General features: G+C 48.8%; 1 protein-coding gene across 4 annotated transcripts in view; it reads left to right on the top strand.

The window, feature by feature from the left end:
- The window catches only part of TOP2B (DNA topoisomerase II beta), a 497,734-nt gene that overhangs the window by 432,629 nt on the left and 45,731 nt on the right, over positions 1–19,374 (top strand). For all 4 annotated transcript variants that reach the window (XM_085630531.1, XM_085630530.1, XM_085630533.1 and 1 more), the window contains exon 34: positions 6,169–6,297. In XM_085630531.1, coding sequence (XP_085486657.1) covers positions 6,169–6,297 — 129 coding nt within the window. The remainder of the gene's footprint in view (positions 1–6,168; positions 6,298–19,374) is intronic.

Genomic DNA, 19,374 nt, shown 5'->3' with positions numbered 1-19,374 from the left:
GATGGGCATTGTTTCAGGCCTCCGAGAGCAGCAAGCTCTCAACCCAGGGGTCCATAAACATGTCTGGTGGTAGCAGCCTAAGCAGCCACTCAGCCAGGTCACTAGTAGTTGGTCAAATTTCAGGGGGCATTTCTAAGATGCCCTCTGTTGTGCATTTTATATTAAATCCCACACTTGCATCAGTGTGGGTTTAATGTGCTGTCTTCAGTGTAGCCATTATGGTGCTGTGGAGTTCCCAGCACCATATACTCTTAATGGCAGCACTGCACTTACAGTGCCCAGGAATGGACTTGGGCACTGTAGGGGTACAGGGCTTATGCACCTGTAACCTTACCACTGACATAGGGCACCCAGCGAGAGGGGTGAGTGATGTATGCCAGGGCAGTGGTTTGTGGTGATGGCACACAGGGATGTGTTACATCAAACACAGAAGAGTAGCAGATGCACACAGATGTTCATCACGGTTTTACTTGTTTAAGAGTTAATTCTATTCCGTTTGCGTGCAGACTGGAGACGTGGCTCGCCTTGAAACACGTATATAAGTTCCATCAAACATGGCAGCAATAACGTTACTGCCTATCCAGTTGCACAGCTTGAAAGAACTGATTCAATTTTCTTTTGTTAAAAACTCCACGTTTATTAACTGTTTTCCAAATTTCATCACACTTTTACTTTGCTGTTCACTGTAAGGCTGTCTGAAAACCCACACAGGGATGTGTGCCATGTCGACTCTTCACTTTGTTCTGCACCAAGAGACGCAGCCTGCAAAGGCAGTGTGTGGGAGTCAGGGTACAGGGCCTCTAAGGGTGGCACAATAAGTGCTGCAGCCTTTAGAGGCCTTCTCTGGTCACAGTGCCCTGGGTACCTGTGGTACCATTTACCAGGGGCTGACATGTGGCCAGAGAAGCCAATTGGGTTTAGGCTTCAATGCAGTTTTAGGGAAGGAACATAGGCCCTGGGTACCTGATTAGCAGGAGCCCACGGCACACTCAGTCAAAGAACATCAGCAATTCAGCAAAAAGGGGGGCATACCATGCAGAAAAGAAGGCACTTTCTCACAGACGCTCACTGACTTGGCCCCAGCCCTACCGGCCTGTCTCCCCCTCGAACCTGCTCCTGCGAAATTCCAGTGTGTCCTGCAGCCAGCAACCTTTAGAAACCCGGAGGACCTGCCTGCCTTCACTTCTAAAGACTGCATCTCCCTTGAACACTGGATTTGTTCAAACTGCAGCTTCTGGCACCAGCCAGAGACCACGAATCCAGCCCACTCTGCACCCACAGAACCCAGCCCGAGCTAGAGTGGAAAAACACCACGAGGAGGTCACCCCGGCGATCCTGATCCAACATCTGACGACCCTTGACCTGCCTCCAGCCGACGCCTGCAGCCTAAATCCAGAAGGCCCCCCTAACCGCAACCAGGAGCTGGTAACAAGATCCGACCCCAAAAGGCACCCCTGCACCCGACGCCCCACGGCCTTGTGTGCCCCAACCGCCGGTGCCTAACCAAACCTTAACTTACCTATTCAAGTGGTGGTCGCATCCAGAAGTCCTTTGTCTCCCTGCCTGCAGTGCTTTTGCAAACCGGAGGTTCTCCATAGAAAACAGGGCACCCGACGTTGAAGCAGCACTCTGCACCTGGCCGTCCCAGTGCCCCTGAGGGTGCACCTTTTTGTGCTACTTTGTTTCCCCATTTGCCCTGACCTTAACCCTAGGAGCTTTGCTCCCACAACCCAGTAGCCCGCTTGCCAGCAGCCGCCAACCGGAGGCCCCCTATCCCCTATTGGATAACATTGGGCCACAGAACTCTGCACCCGGCCGTCCTAGTGCTGCTGAGGGTGCTACAATAGTGCATCACTGACCCTGGGGGACCCCTGAGTCTACGTACGCAACTTTGGAAGGAACTGATATCTCTTCAGTTCGGCGTTTTTCTACCCTTAAACGACAGCGTGATCTCGACTTTCTTCGATTGTGCCCTTCTGAGCTCTTTCCACAATTATCTATTTACCGATGAGATGACTCACTTGCCGTAAAATCGGGATGAATATTCATGGAGAAAAGAGTAATTTGGAGGATAGAGGAACGGAAACCAGTCCATGATTTATCGTGCGTCTTGTTGACTTTAGCCCTGAGGAAGCCCATTCGGGTGAAGCGTGTTGGCTGTGGGTGTTGCTGTGTGTATCCCTCATCTTGTTGAAAAATAAAGAAGTCTACACCGACGATTGTGAAGATCTATAACTCCAGAACCTTAACTCCCAAAGTCGATTACTTACCTGTGAACCGTTAACTTGTTTTTCCTCAATAGGATAACATTGACAATTTTCTTCCAAAAGGTTTGAAATCTAAAAATATATTCTTTAAAAATTGCGCAAATAACCAAAACTTATTTACTTACCTGTTTCCAGGAAATGTCCCAGTTTTGAATCCAGGTATCCAGCACTGAGTTAGAAGAGTAACGTAAAAAGTAACTTACTTGTAAGTTACTGAAAAAGCCTATTCATTTCAAAGTACTGCATTTGCTACGTGTTGCAACCTATTGCATCCCCTGTAAATCAAACTAAGTACAATTCCTATTGCATTTTCAAACTGTTCTATATCTAGTAACTTATTACTGAAAAGTATTTAATGCTTACCTGTGCCAGGCTTGCTTGGTTCTAGAAAATAAAATAACTAAAAGAATATTTGTATTCAAAACCAATTGGTCTGAAGTTCAGTCTTTGAGTGTGTAATATCATTTGCTGATTGTGTTCCACAAATGCTTAACACTGCCCTCTGATACGGCCTTACTTTTCGACCACACTTCCACAATTAGAGAGTAAGGGTGTGAGAAAGGGGCTCTTTATATACTGTTGCCAAATAGGTACAGGGTGTACAAAGTCCACAGAGGTTTGGCAGAGGCTAAAGTTAGATATAACCTTACTCTCTAAAGTGGTAGCTTGGTCGAGCAGAAAGGCAGTATCAGAGGACAGTGTAAAGCATTTGTTGCTCACACTCAGCCAGCAAATGGTCTCACACACTCAATAACTGAACTCTAGGCCAATGGTTTATATATAAAAAAGATACGCTCGTTTTATTTTAGAACCAACAATAGGTATTAAAATATACTTTCTCAGAATGAGATGCTTTATATAAATACTTTTGCAATATGCAATTGACTTTTGTAGAAAATTACAAGTGGTGGCAATAGGCAATACAGTTTTAAACTCAATAATGCATTGAGTTCAATGGAAGTTTCAAGTTATTTACAACAGATTACTTTTAGGATTACTTTTGGAATTCCAGGACTGGCTCCTAGATTCAGTCCTGGGTCAGTACTTAGAATCAAGTGATAAAAGTCGACTTAATTACTGTGATGATTTTTAGACAATATTTTGCTATTTTAAAAGATGACACTTCGAAAATATTTCATAGAAAACAGTCAATGATTCCCTATGGAAGAAAATTCAAGTTGCAGGTATAGTATGTTCTCGTTACTTTTGTAATCCAGTACTGGGTACCTAGACTCAGTACTGGGACCTTTATCCAAAACAGGTAAGCAATTACGTTTTCAGAAGTTATGCGATTTTTAAAGAATATTTAAAGTTTGCAGAAATTGACACTTAGAAGAAATTTCACAGAAAAAACAGTCAATGGTTTCCTATGGGAAAAAATTGGGTTACGGGTAAGTACAGTTGTAAGTATTTTTCAGAGTCAGTGCTGGGCACCAAGAACCAGCACTGGGAGCTCACCTAATAGCAGGTGAGTATTTTCATTTTCGTTACTCGGCTGATTTTTGGTGAATATTTTAAGATTTGAAAAGTCCACACTTAGAAGAAATTTCAGGGAAAAGCCAGTCAATGTTACCCTATGAAGAAAATTGAGTTATCGGTTTAAAGATAAGTACTCGACTGGCAGAGTTAAGGTTCTAGGCATAGACTCAGGGGTCTCCCAGGGTCAGGTAGGTACAGTTGGTTCACCCTCAGCGGCACAAGGGCGGCCGGGTGCAGAGAGAGTTGGGCCCAATGTTATCCTATGAGAGGTAGGGGGGCCTTGGTTGGTGGCTGCTGACTAGCAGGCCACGCGGCTGTGGGAGCTGGGCTCTTGGTCACTTACTCAGGGCAAGTGGGGAAGTAGATAGGTGTAGAGATTGCACTGCCAGGGCCACTCGGGCGGCTGGGTGCAGGGTGCTTTTGAGCCTTCGGGCGCTCAATTGATTTCAATGGGAAATCTCCGGTTTAGAAAAAGACTAAAAGCTCGGGGACGAAGATTCTTCAGGTGCCACCACCACTTCGAGAGGTAAGTTGGGTAGTTGGATGATAGGTAGGTACCCCGGGATTGGGCACAGCGGCTCGCCGGGTGCAGGGGTGCCTTTTGGTGTCGGGAAATCTTACCCTCTGTTGATCGCGGTTGGGGGGGCACCTTGTTCTGAGGCTGCAGGCTTCTTCAGGAGTGTCAAGGGAGGTCCGTGGGTGCCGGACTCGGGGTCACTGTCGCCGTGGGGTCACTCCGGCACAGGCCAGGCTTGGCTGGTGCGAGTGTGCTGGGTTCGAGGTTCCTGGCTGCTGCCAGGGATTAGAGGTAGGTTTTGAGTAAAGCCTCTACTCATGGGAGTCCCAGGGGCTTAGTCAAAAGGTAGCCAGGTCCTCCGGGGTTTGTGAGGTTGCTGGCCACAAGAGATGCCGAGTTGGAGCAGGAGCAGGTTCGAGGGTCAACAGGCCGGTAGGGCTGGGGCCAAAGCAGTTGGTGTCTTCCTCTTCTTTGCAGCTGCACAGCAGGTCTTCTTTCTTCTTGCTCTTTGCTTTGTGGGAATCTGGAATCTGAGGAAGGAAGGTTCATGATGCCCCTAAGTACTAGATTTAGGGGCGTTACAGGTAGGTAAAGGGCAGGGACCAATGGGTCCCTGTCCTGGGGTGGGTACACCCCCTATCCTGCCTCTCTCCTGTGGCAGTAGCCTAATCCTGACTGGGCAGGGCTCCCCATCGTCAAGATGGCGAGAGCCCGGGGATGTGCTTCACCTCGCCTCCCCCACCTTAGGGGTGGGATTGGCAGGCTGGCACATCCCCTGTCCTTATTTGGGGTTTCCGGACAAGCTTCCCGCCAGAGTGGGGGGTTGCAGTGGCCTGGGGAAGCTCACAGAGGCGGCATGCCTTTGAAGCTTCCCCCTGCCCATCCTGGGGGAGGAGATTTAGCACCTCGCCCAGGATGTGCATTGTTGCAGACCCAGGAGAGCAGGGTCTCTCCTATCCAGGGGTCCAGCAACATGTCTGCTGTGTGGCAGCCTAGGCAGCCTCAGAATAGACGTGGATTGTAGGTTAGGTTTTAGGGGGCCTCTCTAAGATACCCTCTGTGGTGCTTGGTACATTAAATCCCACACTGGCATCAGTGTGTATTTAATGTGCTGAGCAGTTTCATACCAAACTTCTCAGTCTTCAGTGCTGCCATTATGGTGCTGTGGAGTTCGTGTTTGACAAGCTCCCAGCACCATGTACTCTTAAATGGCAGCACTGCACTTACAGGGCCCAGGAATGGACCTGGGTACTGTAGGGGCACAGGGTTCCTGCCTCTGTGCCCACACCACTGGCATAGGGCATCCAGCTAGAGGGGTGGCTGATGTATGCCAGGGCAGTGTAGGTTGTGGGCATAGCACACAGGGATGTGTTCCATGTCGTCTTTCTGTTATGTCTTGTACCCAGACACTCAGCCTGCCAGGGCAGTGTGTGTGTGTTAGGGTACAGGGCCTCTAAGGGAGGCACAATGAGTGCTGCAGCCCTTAGAGGCCTTCCCTGGTCACACGGCCCTGGGTACCTAGGGTACCACTTACCAGGGGCTGACATGTGGCCAGGGTTTGCCAATTTGGTTTTGAGGTTTTTGTTTAGGGTAGGAACATAGGCCCTGGGCACCTGATTGGCAGGAGTCCAGGGCACACTCAGTCAAAGTACATTCAGCAATTCAGCAAAAAGTGGGGGCATACCATGCAAGAAAGATGGCACTTTCTCACAAAGGGGCAATCTACTTTCACCTCTGCCTACCTTTTAGGTTCTGTGCACACTATATCTCACTTAGGTATAGTATATACAGAGCCAGCTTCTACACATCTCAGTTAAATACCTTGGATTTTCAAGTTCTGTGATGCATTTGATGTTTGAAAACCAATTGTTGCTAATAAATGTGTTTTCCCCTCTTAACAAACAGTGAAAACGCCGTCGGATGGAACACCAAAGCCTAAGAGGCCACCAAAGCCAAAAAAGACTGAAGATTCTTTTGTGCTCTCTGATACAGAGTTGGACTTTGGCACGCCAAAGAGGACTGTAACACCAAAAGGTTAGTAATTATGCTGGTCTTAATACGGATATAAATGCACTTCTCTTTTCTGTTTGTTGTGTATTAATACATATATTCTGTTTTGGGGGATAACCCCAAACCCAACTTTTTTGGGGGGTTGAGGGGAGGGTGACCACCCTCTCTCCCCTTTTCTCTTATGGTGAGATAACCTGCCCCAAATCACCACCTTTTTTTTTTTTTTTAAACACCTAATCTCGGTTTACCTTTATCCTCCCCTAAACCCTCCTATAAACCTATTGCCTCTCTCTACCTCTTCCCTCCCTTATCCTTCCCACTCTTTATCCTTTACTCGCCCTTTTACCCTCATTATTTTAAATGACGTAATTAAAAGAAATACTTACCTGCTTGGTAAACTACAGCTGTGTAATGCGCCAAAAGTGGCCTGTGTGGTACTTACCTCTGTTGTAACTTCCTGTGTGATAAAGACTTCACACCCATGTTCTCAGTGATGCAATCATTATTATTTATGACTTGCACTTAAAGTATCTGCTTCTAATTTGCACTTCCTGTTTCTGAATGCATCTGCCTGTAGATTCCTCACCTTTTGAATGATCCCAATGTGTAGCATTCCACGTAAACGTTCCTCCTTAGCTCTCCCGCGTCGACGAAGAGGTCACAATGGAACAGCTCCTCACATGACTCCGCGTAACGTCATCTGAGTGATAAGAAGACCTCGACGTCGTGCTGACGTCTGTTCCTTATTTCTGCGCAGTCGACGCGTAACGTTTTTTTCCAGGCTCTCCATTTCCGGTAGATTGTTTTGGTTCTGTCACTGCAGCGTTGGTAGCTTCTGAAGATATCGCCTCCTAAGATGTCGGGTTTCAAACCGTGCAGGTAATGCGGAGGTCAGATGTCCATCACCGACCCACATGAAGATTGTCTTTGTGCTTGTCTTCAGATCACGACGTTGGGACATGTTCATCATGTAAACAGATGAATCCGAAGGTGAGGGAGGCCAAGTTGTTTAAGAAGCAGAAGAGGGATTGTCGGAGGTCTCGGACTCGGTCGAAGTCACTGACTCCTCACCCTTCAAGGTCTTCTAAGAAGCGGCGTCATGGTTCCCACCGTGCAGGCAAAGGATGCGTCTCCGAAGTTGGTGTCTCAAAATCCTAAATGTCGCAGTAGATGAGGTATCTCCAACACCTTCCCCGGGAGTGTCTTCTGTACTGAGGGCTGTTACTCTACCATGGTCTGTTATCCCTCTACCGTCACCAAAGCCTGCAATTTTGCCTCCAGTCCGGTGCAGAGAACCCCAACGCTATAGCCGGAGCCAGATTTGGTGCCGCCTTGTACTGCTCCAGAGCCCTTTAACCCGGATCCAGAGTTCCCGACTCTGGGCTCGGATTCGACTCACTTCGTGAATGCTTTCTTCAGCATTTTTCATAGGGCTGCAACTCCATCTGGTGAGCCTGTGGGCCCCATGGGTCCAGTTACTTATTCCCTTGGAGGATTTCCTCCTCATTTTCCGAAGGCACCTTTCATGCCCTTTATGCCCATGACTCCGGTGAATTGGCCTCCACTGACGCGAAGACTGCCGATGCTGAGACTGCCGTTGCCTGTTCAAGGTGACCGTGGCCCTGAGGATGAATAATCCCCGGCGCCGTCCATCCTCAACCGGCTCCATTACATGGGCTCTTGGATGTTCCTGCGGCGCTGGCTCCGAAGTCACCAGCGCCGCCGCTGGCACCACCAATACAGAGTAAGATTTTGTAGGGAGGCTCAGAGGCTTTTGGAAGAGCATGAAGGGACTCCATGAAGTAGAAATTGTGGATTTTGACCCTGATTTTGAAGGCCTGAAAGAGGCCAGTGGTTTGGATACCCCCCCCCCAACCCCCCCCCTGAGTGGGAAGTGGTGTCTCTTAAGGTTTATCACCTCCTACCATGCTGTAATTCACAAGGCTACGGATTTGTTGGGATTGCTGCTACCCTCGGCTGAACTGAAATCTGACATTCTCACTGTAGGAAGCTGGCTCTGTATATAGAATACCAAAGGTCTAGTGTGTAGAGTCCAGTGGAACTACAAAGGTAAGCAGAGGTAAAAGTAGATGGCACCTTACTCTCTATTTGTGGTAATGTGGGCGAGCAGTAAGGCTTTATCAGAGGGTAGTGTTAAGGATTTGTTGTACACAGTCAGCAAATGATGTAACACACTTAAAGACTGAATACAATAATATTTTTATTCAATCAAAATTGGTCTGTTATTTTATTTCTAGAACCTAGCCAAGCCTGGCACAGGTAAGTGAAATACATGCTTTGCAGAATATTATGCAGTGTTTACAAGTGAATGCAAGTTCAAATGCAGCTGTTTGAAATGCAGGTAAGTCAAGGTATTGAAATTACTGTACAGATTACTTTTGTTATATTTTAGATTACTTTTTAAGTTTTTCTACTCAGTGTGATATGCCTAGATATCGCACTGGGACACTTCCTAGAGAAAAGGTAAGTATAATCAATTTTGCACAATTTCAGGTTTCAATACTAATCAACTCCACATTTTTCACAGAAAACTAGTCAATGGGGTGAGAGAAATTAAGTTAATGGTTACCAGGTGAGTAATCAGTCTTTGGGGTTGAATGTCTGGGGTTAAAACAATGGTTCCCCCAGGGTCCAGGATGCACTCTTGTTAAACCCTCAGCGGCATTAGGGCAGCCGGGTGCAGAGTGCTGAGGCCCAATGTTTTCCATTGGAGGTTAGGGGACCTCTGGTTGGTGGCAGCTACGAGCAGGCCAATGGGTTGTGAGAGGAAAGCGCCTAGTGTTAGGCTCAGGGCAAAGGGGGATCCTGTTTAGCACAAAAAGTGCATCTCCTGGTTTGGCGTCGGGTGCCCTGTTGATTTCAATGGGGATTCTCCGGTTTCATCAAAGACTGCAGGCTCGGGATGAATATCTTCTGGAGGGGATTACAGGTTGGAGAGGTAAGTTGGGATTCCTGGGGATGCTGGAACACCGTCGGCTGGGCCACCCAAGGTCGAGGAGCTTCGGGTGTAGGGGTGTCTTAAGGCGTCGGGTTTCTCTTAACCAGCTCTGGTCATGGTCAGGGGGGATCCTCCAGAAAGAAGCTGCAGACTTCGCTGGGAGATTGGAGACAGATCAGAGACCACCAGATCTCAGGTCAGAATCACCAGGGTGACGTCCTCATGGTGTTAGGCCACTCGGGCCGTGGGTGACTGGTGCGGAGTGGTGCAGACACACGGATTTGGGCAGAGCCTGCTGGTGAACAAATCTGGTGTTCACGGGGGACAAAGTCTTTTCTTTGGATGACAGGGCAGGTCCTCGGGGTTCTTGAGATTGCTGACTGCAGGACTCACCAGAGTTTCGCTTCTGCAGGTTCAGGGTGGGGACAGGGCAGTAGGGCTGGGACCAAGTGTAGGAAACTGACTTTAAAAATACCACACCAAAATGAGGTATAGTGTGTATAGAGTCCAGGTGACCCCAGAGGTAGGCAGAGGTTAAAGTTAGATAGAACCTTACTCTCCATTTGTGGTAGAGTGGTCGAGCAATAAGGCAGTATTAGAGGACAGTGTTAAGCATTTGATGTTCCCACTCAGTCAGCAAATGAATTCACACACTCAAGAATTCAACTCTAGACCAATTGTTTTTGTATACAAAATATACTGTTTTATTTTTAGAACCAAGCAAGCCTGGCACAGGTAAGAATTAAATACTTTACAGTAATAGGTTGCTGATTGTAGAAGAGTTTGAAAATGCAATAACAATTGTACTTTGTTTGATTTACAGGAGATGCAGTAAGTTGCAATACTTAGCAAATACAATACATTGAAATTAATAGGTTTTTTCAGTAAATTACAGGTAAGTTACTTTTTACTCGGTGCTGGATACCTAGATTCAGCACTGGGACGTTTCCTGCAAACAGGTAATACAAACAGGAAAGTAAATAAGATTTGGTTATTCGTGCGATTTTTAAAGAATATTTTTAGATTTCAAAACTCCACACTTAAAAACTTTTTGGAAGAAAATTGTCACTGTTCTCCTATGGAGGCAAAAAACGGGTTATCGGTTCATAGGTTTGTTATCGACTGTGGGAGTTAAGGTTCTGGGGTTAGACTCGGGGGTCCTCCAGGGTCAGTGATGCACTCTAGTTACACCCTCAGCGGCACTAGGGCGGCCGGGTGCAGAGTGAGGCCCAATGGTATCCAATGGGTAATAGGGGGCAAGCAGGCCACTGGGTTGTGGGAACAAAGCTCCTGTACTTAAGCTCAGGGCAAAAGGGGAAACAAAGTAGCACCAAAGGTGCACCCTCAGCGGCACTAGGGCGGCCGGGTGCAGGGTGCTGTTTTGAGGTCAGGTGCCCTGTTTTCAATGGATAACCTCCGGTTTGCAAAAGCACTGCAGGCAGGGGGACAAAGGACTTCTAGGTGCGAACACCACTTAGAGAGGTAAGTTGGGAAGTTAGGAGTTGGTTAGGCACCGTTGGTTTAAGCACAAAAGGCCGTGGGACATCGGGTGCAGGGGTGCCTTTTGGGGTCGGATCTAATTACCAACTCCGAGTCGCGGTTAGGGGGGCCTTCTGGATTAAGGCTGCAGGCGTTGGCTGGAAGCTTGAGGCAGGTCAGGGGTCGCCGGATCTCGGTTCAGGATCGCCAGGGTGGCCTCCTCGTGGTGTTAGCCCACTCGAGCTCGACCCGTGGGCGGCGGGTGCAGAGTTGGGCGGATTCGCGGTCTCCGGCTGATGCCAGAGGTTGCAGTTGAACAAATCCGGTGTTCACAGGAAAAGCATTCTTTGGAAGTGAAGGCAGGCAGGTCCTTCGGTGTTTTTGAGGTTACTGGCTGCAGGATACACCGGGATTTCGCAGGAGCGGGTTCGAGGGCAGACAGGCCGGTAGGGCTGGGGCCAAGTCAGTGTTCATCTTCCTCTTGTTAGCTGGCTGCCCGGCTGTTCGGTCCTTCTTCTTTTCTTCTTGTTGTCAGGCTGGATCTGAGGAAGCAAGGTTCAGGGTGCCACCTAAATACTAGATTTAGGGGCGTTACAGGTAGGTAGAGGACAGGGACCAAAGGGTCCCTTCCCTGGGGTGGGTACACCCCCTATCGTGCCACTCTCCAGTGGGAGGGGGGCAGGAGCCTGTCCCTGGTTGGCTGACTCCCCCCATCCTCAAGATGGTAGGGGACTCGAGGTTGTGCTTCACTTCGCCTCCCCCACCTGAGGGGTGGATTTGGCAGAGGTGGGCACACCTCTTTTCCTCACTTGTTTTTCCCGCCGGTTCTCCTGCCCAAAGTGGGGGGTAGATCCAGTAGGGACCATTTGCTGCTTTCAGCAAATGGTCTGGAGAGGCTCGCAAAGGCGGCATGCATTTGAAGCTTCTCCTTCGTGAGCCCTGCCCATCCTGGGGAAGGAGGCTTGGCAGCTCATCCCAGGATGGGCATTGTTTCAGGCCTCCGAGAGCAGCAAGCTCTCGACCCAGGGGTCCAGAAACATGTCTGGTGGTGGCAGCCTAAGCAGCTACTCAGCAAGGTCACTAGTAGCTGGTCAAATTTCAGGGGCATTTCTAAGATGCCCTCTGTTGTGCATTTTACATTAAACCCACACTGATGCAAGTGTGGGATTTAATGTGCTGAGAAGTTTGATACCAAACTTCCCAGTCTTCAGTGTAGCCATTATGGTGCTGTGGAGTTCTTAATGACAAGCTGTGAGAAAGTAGCTCTGTATATACTGTTCCCAAATAGGTACAGTGTGTACAGAGTCCACAGTCCCCAGAGGTTTGGCAGAGGTTAAAGTTAGATATAACCTTAGTCTCTAAAGTGGTAGCTTGGTCGAGCAGAAAGGCAGTATCAGAGGACAGTGTAAAGCATTTGTTGTACACACTCAGTCAGCAAATGGTCTCACACACTCAAGAACTGAACTCTAGGCCAATGTTTTATATAAAAAATGTTTTATTTTAGAACCAACAATAAGTATTAAAATATACTTGCTCAGAATGAGATGCTTTAGGTAAATACTTTTGCAATATGCAATTGACTTTTGTAAATGCTGGTTACAGGTTGTTGCGATAGGCAACACAATTTCAAACACAATGATGCATTGAGCTCAATGGAAGTTTTAAGTTATTTGCAGTAGATTACTTTCAGGATTACTTTTGTAACTCCAGGACTGGATTCTAGATTCAGTCCTGGCACAGTTGGCGCAGAAATTGACACTTAGAAGAAGAAATTTCACAGAAAAACAGTCTATGATTTCCTATGGGAGAAAATTGGGTTACTGGTAAACACAGTTGTAAGTATTTTTCAGAGTCAGTGCTGGGCACCAAGATCCAGCACTGGGAGCTCACCTAAAAGCAGGTGAGTGTTTTCGTTACTCGGCTGATTTTTGGTGCATATTTTAAGTTTTGAAAAGTCCACAAATTTCGGGAAAAGCCAGTCAATGTTACCCTATGGAGAAAATTGAGTTATCGGTTTAAAGGTAAGTACTCGACTGGCAGAGTTAAGGTTCTGGGCATAGACTCGGGGGTCTCCCAGGGTCGGGTAGGTAGAGTTGGTTCACCCTCAGCGGCACAAGGGCGGCCGGGTGCAGAGAGATTTAGGCCCAATGTTATCCTATATGAGGTAGGGGGGTCTTGTTTGGTGGCTGCTGACTAGCAGGCCACGCGGCTGTGGGAGCTGGGCTCTTGGTCACTTACTCAGGGCAAGTGGGGAAGTAGATAGGTGTAGAGATTGCACTGCCAGGGCCACTCGGGCGGCTGGGTGCAGGGTGCTTTTGAGCCTTCGGGCGCTCAATTGATTTCAATGGGAAATCTCCGGTTTAGAAAAAGACTGCAAGCTCTGGGACGAGGATTCTTCAGGTGCCACCACCACTTCGAGAGGTAAGTTGGGTAGTTGGAGGATAGGTAGGTACCCCGGGATTGGGCACAGAGGGGCGCCGGGTGCAGGGGTGCCTTTTGGTGTCGGGAAATCTTACCCTCTGTTGATCGCGGTTGGGGGAGCAGCTGGTTCTGAGGCTGCAGGCTTCTTCAGGAGTGTCGAGGGAGGTCCTTGGGTGCCGAACTTGGGGTCACAGTCGCCGTGGGGTCGTCCTCGTGGTCTTTGTTCACTCCGGCATAGGCCTGGCTTGGCTGGTGCAGAGTGTGCTGGGTTCGCGGATCCGGGCTGATGCCATGGGTTAGAAGCTGGTTTTGAGCAGAGCCTCTGCTCATGGGAGTCCCAGGTGCTTACAGCCAAAAGGTAGTCAGGTCCTCTGGGGTTTGTGAAGTTGCTGGCCACAAGAGGTGCCGGGATGTAGCAGGAGCAGGTTCGAGGTCGACAGGCCGGTAGGGCTGGGGCCAAAGCAGTTGGTGTCTTCCTCTTCTTAGTAGCTGCACGGCAGGTCTTCTTTCTTCTTGCTCTTCTTTGTTTTGCGGAATCTGGAATCTAACGAAGGAAGGTTCAGGGTGCCCCTAAATACTAGATTTCGGGGCGTTACAGGTAGGTAGAGGGCAGGGACCAATGGGTCCCTGTCATGGGGTGGGTACACCCCCTATTCTGCTACTCTCCTGTGGGAGGGGGGCAGTAGCCTAGTCCTGATTGGGCAGAGCCTCCCATCTTCGAGATGGCGAGGGCCCGGAGATGTGCTTCACCTCTCCTCCCCCACCTGAGGGGTGGGGTTGGCAGGCTAGCACATCCCCTGTCCTTATTTGGGGTTTCCGGCCAGGCTTCCCACCAGAGTGGGGGCAGCAAGTGGCCTGGGGAAGCTCACAGAGGCGGCATGCCTTTGAAGCTTCCCCCGTCCATCCTGGGGGAGGAGACCTAGCACCTCGCCCAAGATGTGCATTGTTGCAGGCCCAGGAGAGCGGGGGCTCTCCTACCCAGGGGCCCAGCAACATGTCTGCTCTGTGGCAGCCTTGGCAGCCTAGGCAGCCTCCCAGACCAGACGTGGATTGTAGGTTAGGTTTCAGGGGGCATCTCTAAGATGCCCTCTGTGGTGCTTTGTACATTAAATCCCACACTGGCATCAGTGTGGGTTTACTGTGCTGAGAATTTTGATACCAAACTTCTCAGTGTTGCCATTATGGTGCTGTGGAGTTCGTGTTTGACGAGCTCTCAGCACCATGTACTCTTAAATGGCAGCATCGCACTTTCAGTGCCCAGGAATGGACCTGGGTACTGTAGGGGCACATGGCTCATGCTCCTATGCCCACACCACTGGCATAGGGCACCCAGCTAGAGGGGTGGCTGATGTATGCCAGGGCAGTGTAGGTAGTGGGCATGGCACACAGGGATGTGTGCCATGTCGACTCTCTGGTCTTGTACCCAGACACTCAGCCTGCAAGGGCAGTGTGTTTGTGTCGGGGTACAGGGCCTCTAAGGGTGGCACAATAAGTTCTGCAGCTGGTCACAAGGCCCTGTGTACCTAGGTTACCATTTACCAGGGGCTGACATGTGGCCAGGGTTTGCCAATTTGGGTTTTAGGTTTTAGGGAAGGAACATAGGCCCTGGGCACCTGATTGGCAGGAGTGCAGGGCACACTCAGTCAAAGTACATTCAGCAATTCAGCAAAAAGTGGGGGCATACCATGCAAGAAAGATGGCACTTTCTCACAGTCTTCAATGCAGTTTTAGAGAACAAACATAGGCCCTGGGTACTTGATTGGCAGGAGCCCAGGGCACACTTTTTCAAAGTACATCAGCAGTTCAGCAAAACGTGGGGGCAACCATGCAAAAAGAGGGCACTTTCTTCCACTCGCTGAGGTTTTTCATTCTTCAGCTTCTGCGTCAGAGCTGTTGTTGCCTTTCAGTGAGACTTTGACGGAACAGGTTTTGGAAATCTGGCAGAAGCCAATGTCTTCTGCTGCAGTCTCGGACAGTGGCTAGAACATATAAAGTCGCACCTGGAGATCCAGCTTTTTTGTCCACACATCCTTCTCTGGAAAGCCTAGTTGTTCAGGCTTCTTGCTCTTCCAAATTACCAGCATGGTCTTTTCCATCTATACCTGCCTATAGAAAATCCAAAAGGATGCAACAATCGACCAAGAATGTCTTCTCATCAGGAATTATGGCCTTGTAGACCACAAATGCCACTTGTCTGTTAGGACGCTAGATTCACGCCCTCCGGGATTCAGCTAAAGAAGTTGTCTCAAAGTTGCTTACATAGATCCAAGGTAATTTTTCTTAACTTTTGTCGGACGCTCAGGTCCCTGCTAGTCCATTGATCCAATTTGGGCAGGACACTGCAGACTTTGTAACAAGAGCAATGGTGTCTTCTGTGGCAACAAGAAGACATGCCTGGTTAAGGGGTTCAGGTTTTTCACCGGAGGTTAAGTCTACATTGTTGGACTTGGCTTTTGATGGGTCTCGCTTGTTTGGAGCCAAGGCGTTGCAACATTTTAAGGACAGTAAAGCTACTACAAGGTCCTTAGGACTTCAGTCTTATCTTAGGGACTGTAGACAGTTCCGTAGATTAAGGGGCTTTTCTAGGAACCTGTCCTTTCATGGGAAACAATTACAACAGATGAATCCCTTTTACAGATCTTACAGGGGAAGGGGCAGTGGTCGCCTGCAGGGTTCTGGCCAGCATCGAGTCTCCGCCTTCTCCTCCAGTGCCTCTCCAGCCGTTGTTGCAGGGAAGCACCTCTATATCTGCCATCTCAGAGGATGCTTGTTCTGTGTGAGGATTGGTGGCCTATTTTCTACCTCATTGGAGTTTTAAACATCATAGAAAATGGGTACTCCCTACCATACCAGGAGTTTCCCCCTCCTTTCCCACCCACCAGTCGCATCAGAAATATCTATTTTACGGTGGGACTCAGCATTATCGGTTTGCAGTCTTTACGTTTGGCCTTACTTCCGCCCCTTGAGTTTTCACAAAGGTAATGGCAATGTGGTGGCAGCACATCTCAGAAGGTCAGGGATTCCTGTGTTTTCCTATCTGGACCACTGGCTGCTCAAAGCAAAGTCGCCAGAGATAATGTTGAGTCATTTGTAGGTGACAACACAGCTGTTGTTCAGCTTTGGATTTTCGATACATGTATCCAGATCTCACCTGAAGCGCTCTCAGCGCAATATGTTCATAGGGGCGATACTGGGCACTACAATGTGTTGTACCTTTCTACCTCCACAGAGGATTCAGGACATCCAGGCTATGATTCCGCTGTTTCAAAATGGTCCTGAAGGTCTTGGGCCTGCTCGGTCTGTTTGCTTCCTACATTGTGTTGGAAAACCATGCAAGCTGGTATATGAGGGCCCTCCAGTGGTGCCTCTGCAGGCAGTGGTTTCAATACAACGGAGATCTCGAGGGTTTGGTTAGTCTCCAGAGATACCGCAGTGGATCTGCAATGGTAGAGCGTTCCAGGCAACCTGTCTCAAGGGAAGCCATTTCACCCTCCACCTCTGATGGCCACGGTGATAACGGATGCCTCCACTCCAGGGTGTGATGCTCATCTGGGGGATCTGGAGGTCAAAGGTCTTTGGTCTCTTTAAGAAACATTGTGTTTGAGGCATATGAGCTGCTGCAGTCACATTATTGCATTAGATCGCCGCCTAGTGTTGGGTCCGGATGTTGCACGTTGTTGTCTTGGAAGAGTCTTCGAGGTCTCACGAGATAGGTGACTCCTCCCCTGGACTACAGTGCGCATGGACAGCACCTCCATCGTCAGATTGTTTTTTTCCGCCATCTGGTTCGGATGTACTTCTGCGACGCCAACTTCGACTCCGAAGTTTTCAACTTTATTCACAGAAAATCAAACGTATCTCGACGGGATTGCTCTCCGGTCGGTATCCTACAACTTTACAGGACTTTATTTCCTATATTTTCATCGATGCAGGCCTCCGGGCCTATCGACGCCACGTGGGCCTCGGGCCCATGGAAAGGACCCCCTTCAAAAAATGCCCCCAGTGCGGTGCTAAATACCCACACACGGATCATCACCCAGTGTGCAACAGATGTCTATCTCCGGAGCATAAAGAAGAAGACTGTTCAGCTTGCGCACTCTTCCGTTCCAAAAAGACAATCAGGAACCGGAGGGCCCATCGACAAGCGATGCATCGACAAGCAGCAGCACCGGACGATATCTTAGACGACCCCTCGGATGCCGAGGACTCGGACGACCTTCAACTCGTCACAGTCGAAGAATCGGACTCAGATGACCCAATCCCAGCGGGGCAGCACGTGAGTACCTATGCCCCTGTCCCAATCACCCCACATAAGGCTCCGGTCAAGACATCGCCACAAGGCCTTCGTCACAATCGAAACATCCCTTCGGAAACCCCACCCTCGGGCCCGGCTCCGAAGATAATAGAAAAGCCTTCCGGTAGCTTGGGACCGAGCAAACCGTATCTCCCTACACCAAAAATGCCTTCGGCGCCGAGAAAAACACATACGGCACCAACTCCGGGTCCGGCACCGAGAGACTCTACCGTTCCCAAAAACGTCTGAGCCGAAGCATCTCGAGCCGAAAACGGTCGATCCCAAGAAAAATATCGACCTGAAAAAGTTAATCGACCCGAAAAAGACAAACGACTCCAAAAAGGTCACCGAGCCTAAAAAACAGATCGAACCCAAGAAAACGGTCGATCCGAAAAAGGACGTCTAAGTCAATAAAGCTCCTGAACCGAACAAAAACAAGGTTCCCGAGCCAAACAAGTCGAAGCCGAAGCCTACAAATCCTTCGACTCCCAATAAGAAACACCAAAAATCTTCGGTGCCGAAACCACCAAATACAGAGGAGGAGCTGTTTTATCCGGATCCTGTCGATCCAAAACAGAAAAAAATCGTCATTGACTCTAACACAGGTCATGTGGTGCTCCACAAGAGGAAAATTCTTCCTGCCTTACCCTCTCCTATTCCTCTAAAAAGGAAGGACATTGCTACTTCTCCTATTAGACCTGTTACTCCTCCTCCTCTCTCTCCTATTCTGCCTTATGTGCCATACACTCCTCCCATGCCTCAACAGCCTGATGGGGACCCAGATGAGGACATAAATAATGATCCACAAGACCCTTATGAAGATCCTGATGACACAAACCCCAACCAGGACACATGGGGAGACCCATATTCACCAGACAATACCACACCTATTCTAGACCCCACACCATATCCTTCAAAACCATCCCCGCCTGACAACACCATTGCATTCCATCAGTTAGTAGACAGAGCTGCTAGTTTCCACGGGGTAGATATGCATGCTGACCCTATGGAAGAGGATTTCTTGCTGGACTCCTTCCCAACCACAGAAAGAAGTGTACGCACATTACCTATGCTCAAAGGTGTTTTAAAACATGCACCAGAAATATTCAAAGACCCAATTAGGTCTAGAATACTCAACCCTAGGGTGGAAAAAAAATATAGAGCAGCACCCTCCGACCCTACATATATCAAGGGTCAACTACAGCTGGATTCTTCAGTAGTCGCCAATGCAAGAAAAAGGGCTAACTCACAAACCACTGGTGACGCTGCACCACCAGAAAAGGAGTCCAAACTACTAGAGGCATCTGGGATAAGGGTGGCTTCACAAGCAGCCAACACCTGGAGAATAGCTAACACACAAGCATTGTTAGCTAGATATGACAGGGCGCACTACGACAAGTTAGAGGAGCTGCTACAACATCTCCCTGAGCCATATAAACAACAGGCAAATGACCTTATCCAAGAAGGAAAGTTCATCACTAATGCTTCAATAAACTGTGCTCTAGATGCAGCTGACATAGCCTCTAGAACAGTCAATACAAGCGTGATGTTAAGGAGACGCGCATGGCTTCGCATATCCGGTTTCAAACCTGAGGTGCAAACCACTATTCTCAATCAACCCCTTAACCAAGATTTCCTGTTCGGGCCGGAAACAGATGTCCTATTAGACAAAATGAAAAAGGATACGGACACCGCTAAATCTATGGGTGCACTGCAGTTTTACCAATCCAAACGTTCCTTTCGTAGATCCTCCTATAGAGGTACAGGGAGAGGAAATAATACACAAACCTCTCAACCTTTCCAAACTACCACTCAAAACACATTTCACAGAGGCAGAGGAGGGTATAGAGGAAACAATACTAAAGGCAGAGGCAACAACAACAACTGTACCTCCACCACTCCCAAACAGTGACCTCTTACACCTGCCTCCAGACCACTTAACACCAGT

Source organism: Triturus cristatus, chromosome 10, assembly GCF_964204655.1.
Source record: "Triturus cristatus chromosome 10, aTriCri1.1, whole genome shotgun sequence".
NCBI lineage: Eukaryota > Metazoa > Chordata > Amphibia > Caudata > Salamandridae > Triturus > Triturus cristatus.
Note: the sequence above shows the minus strand (reverse complement) of the source record. Positions and strands in the feature narration are given on the sequence as shown.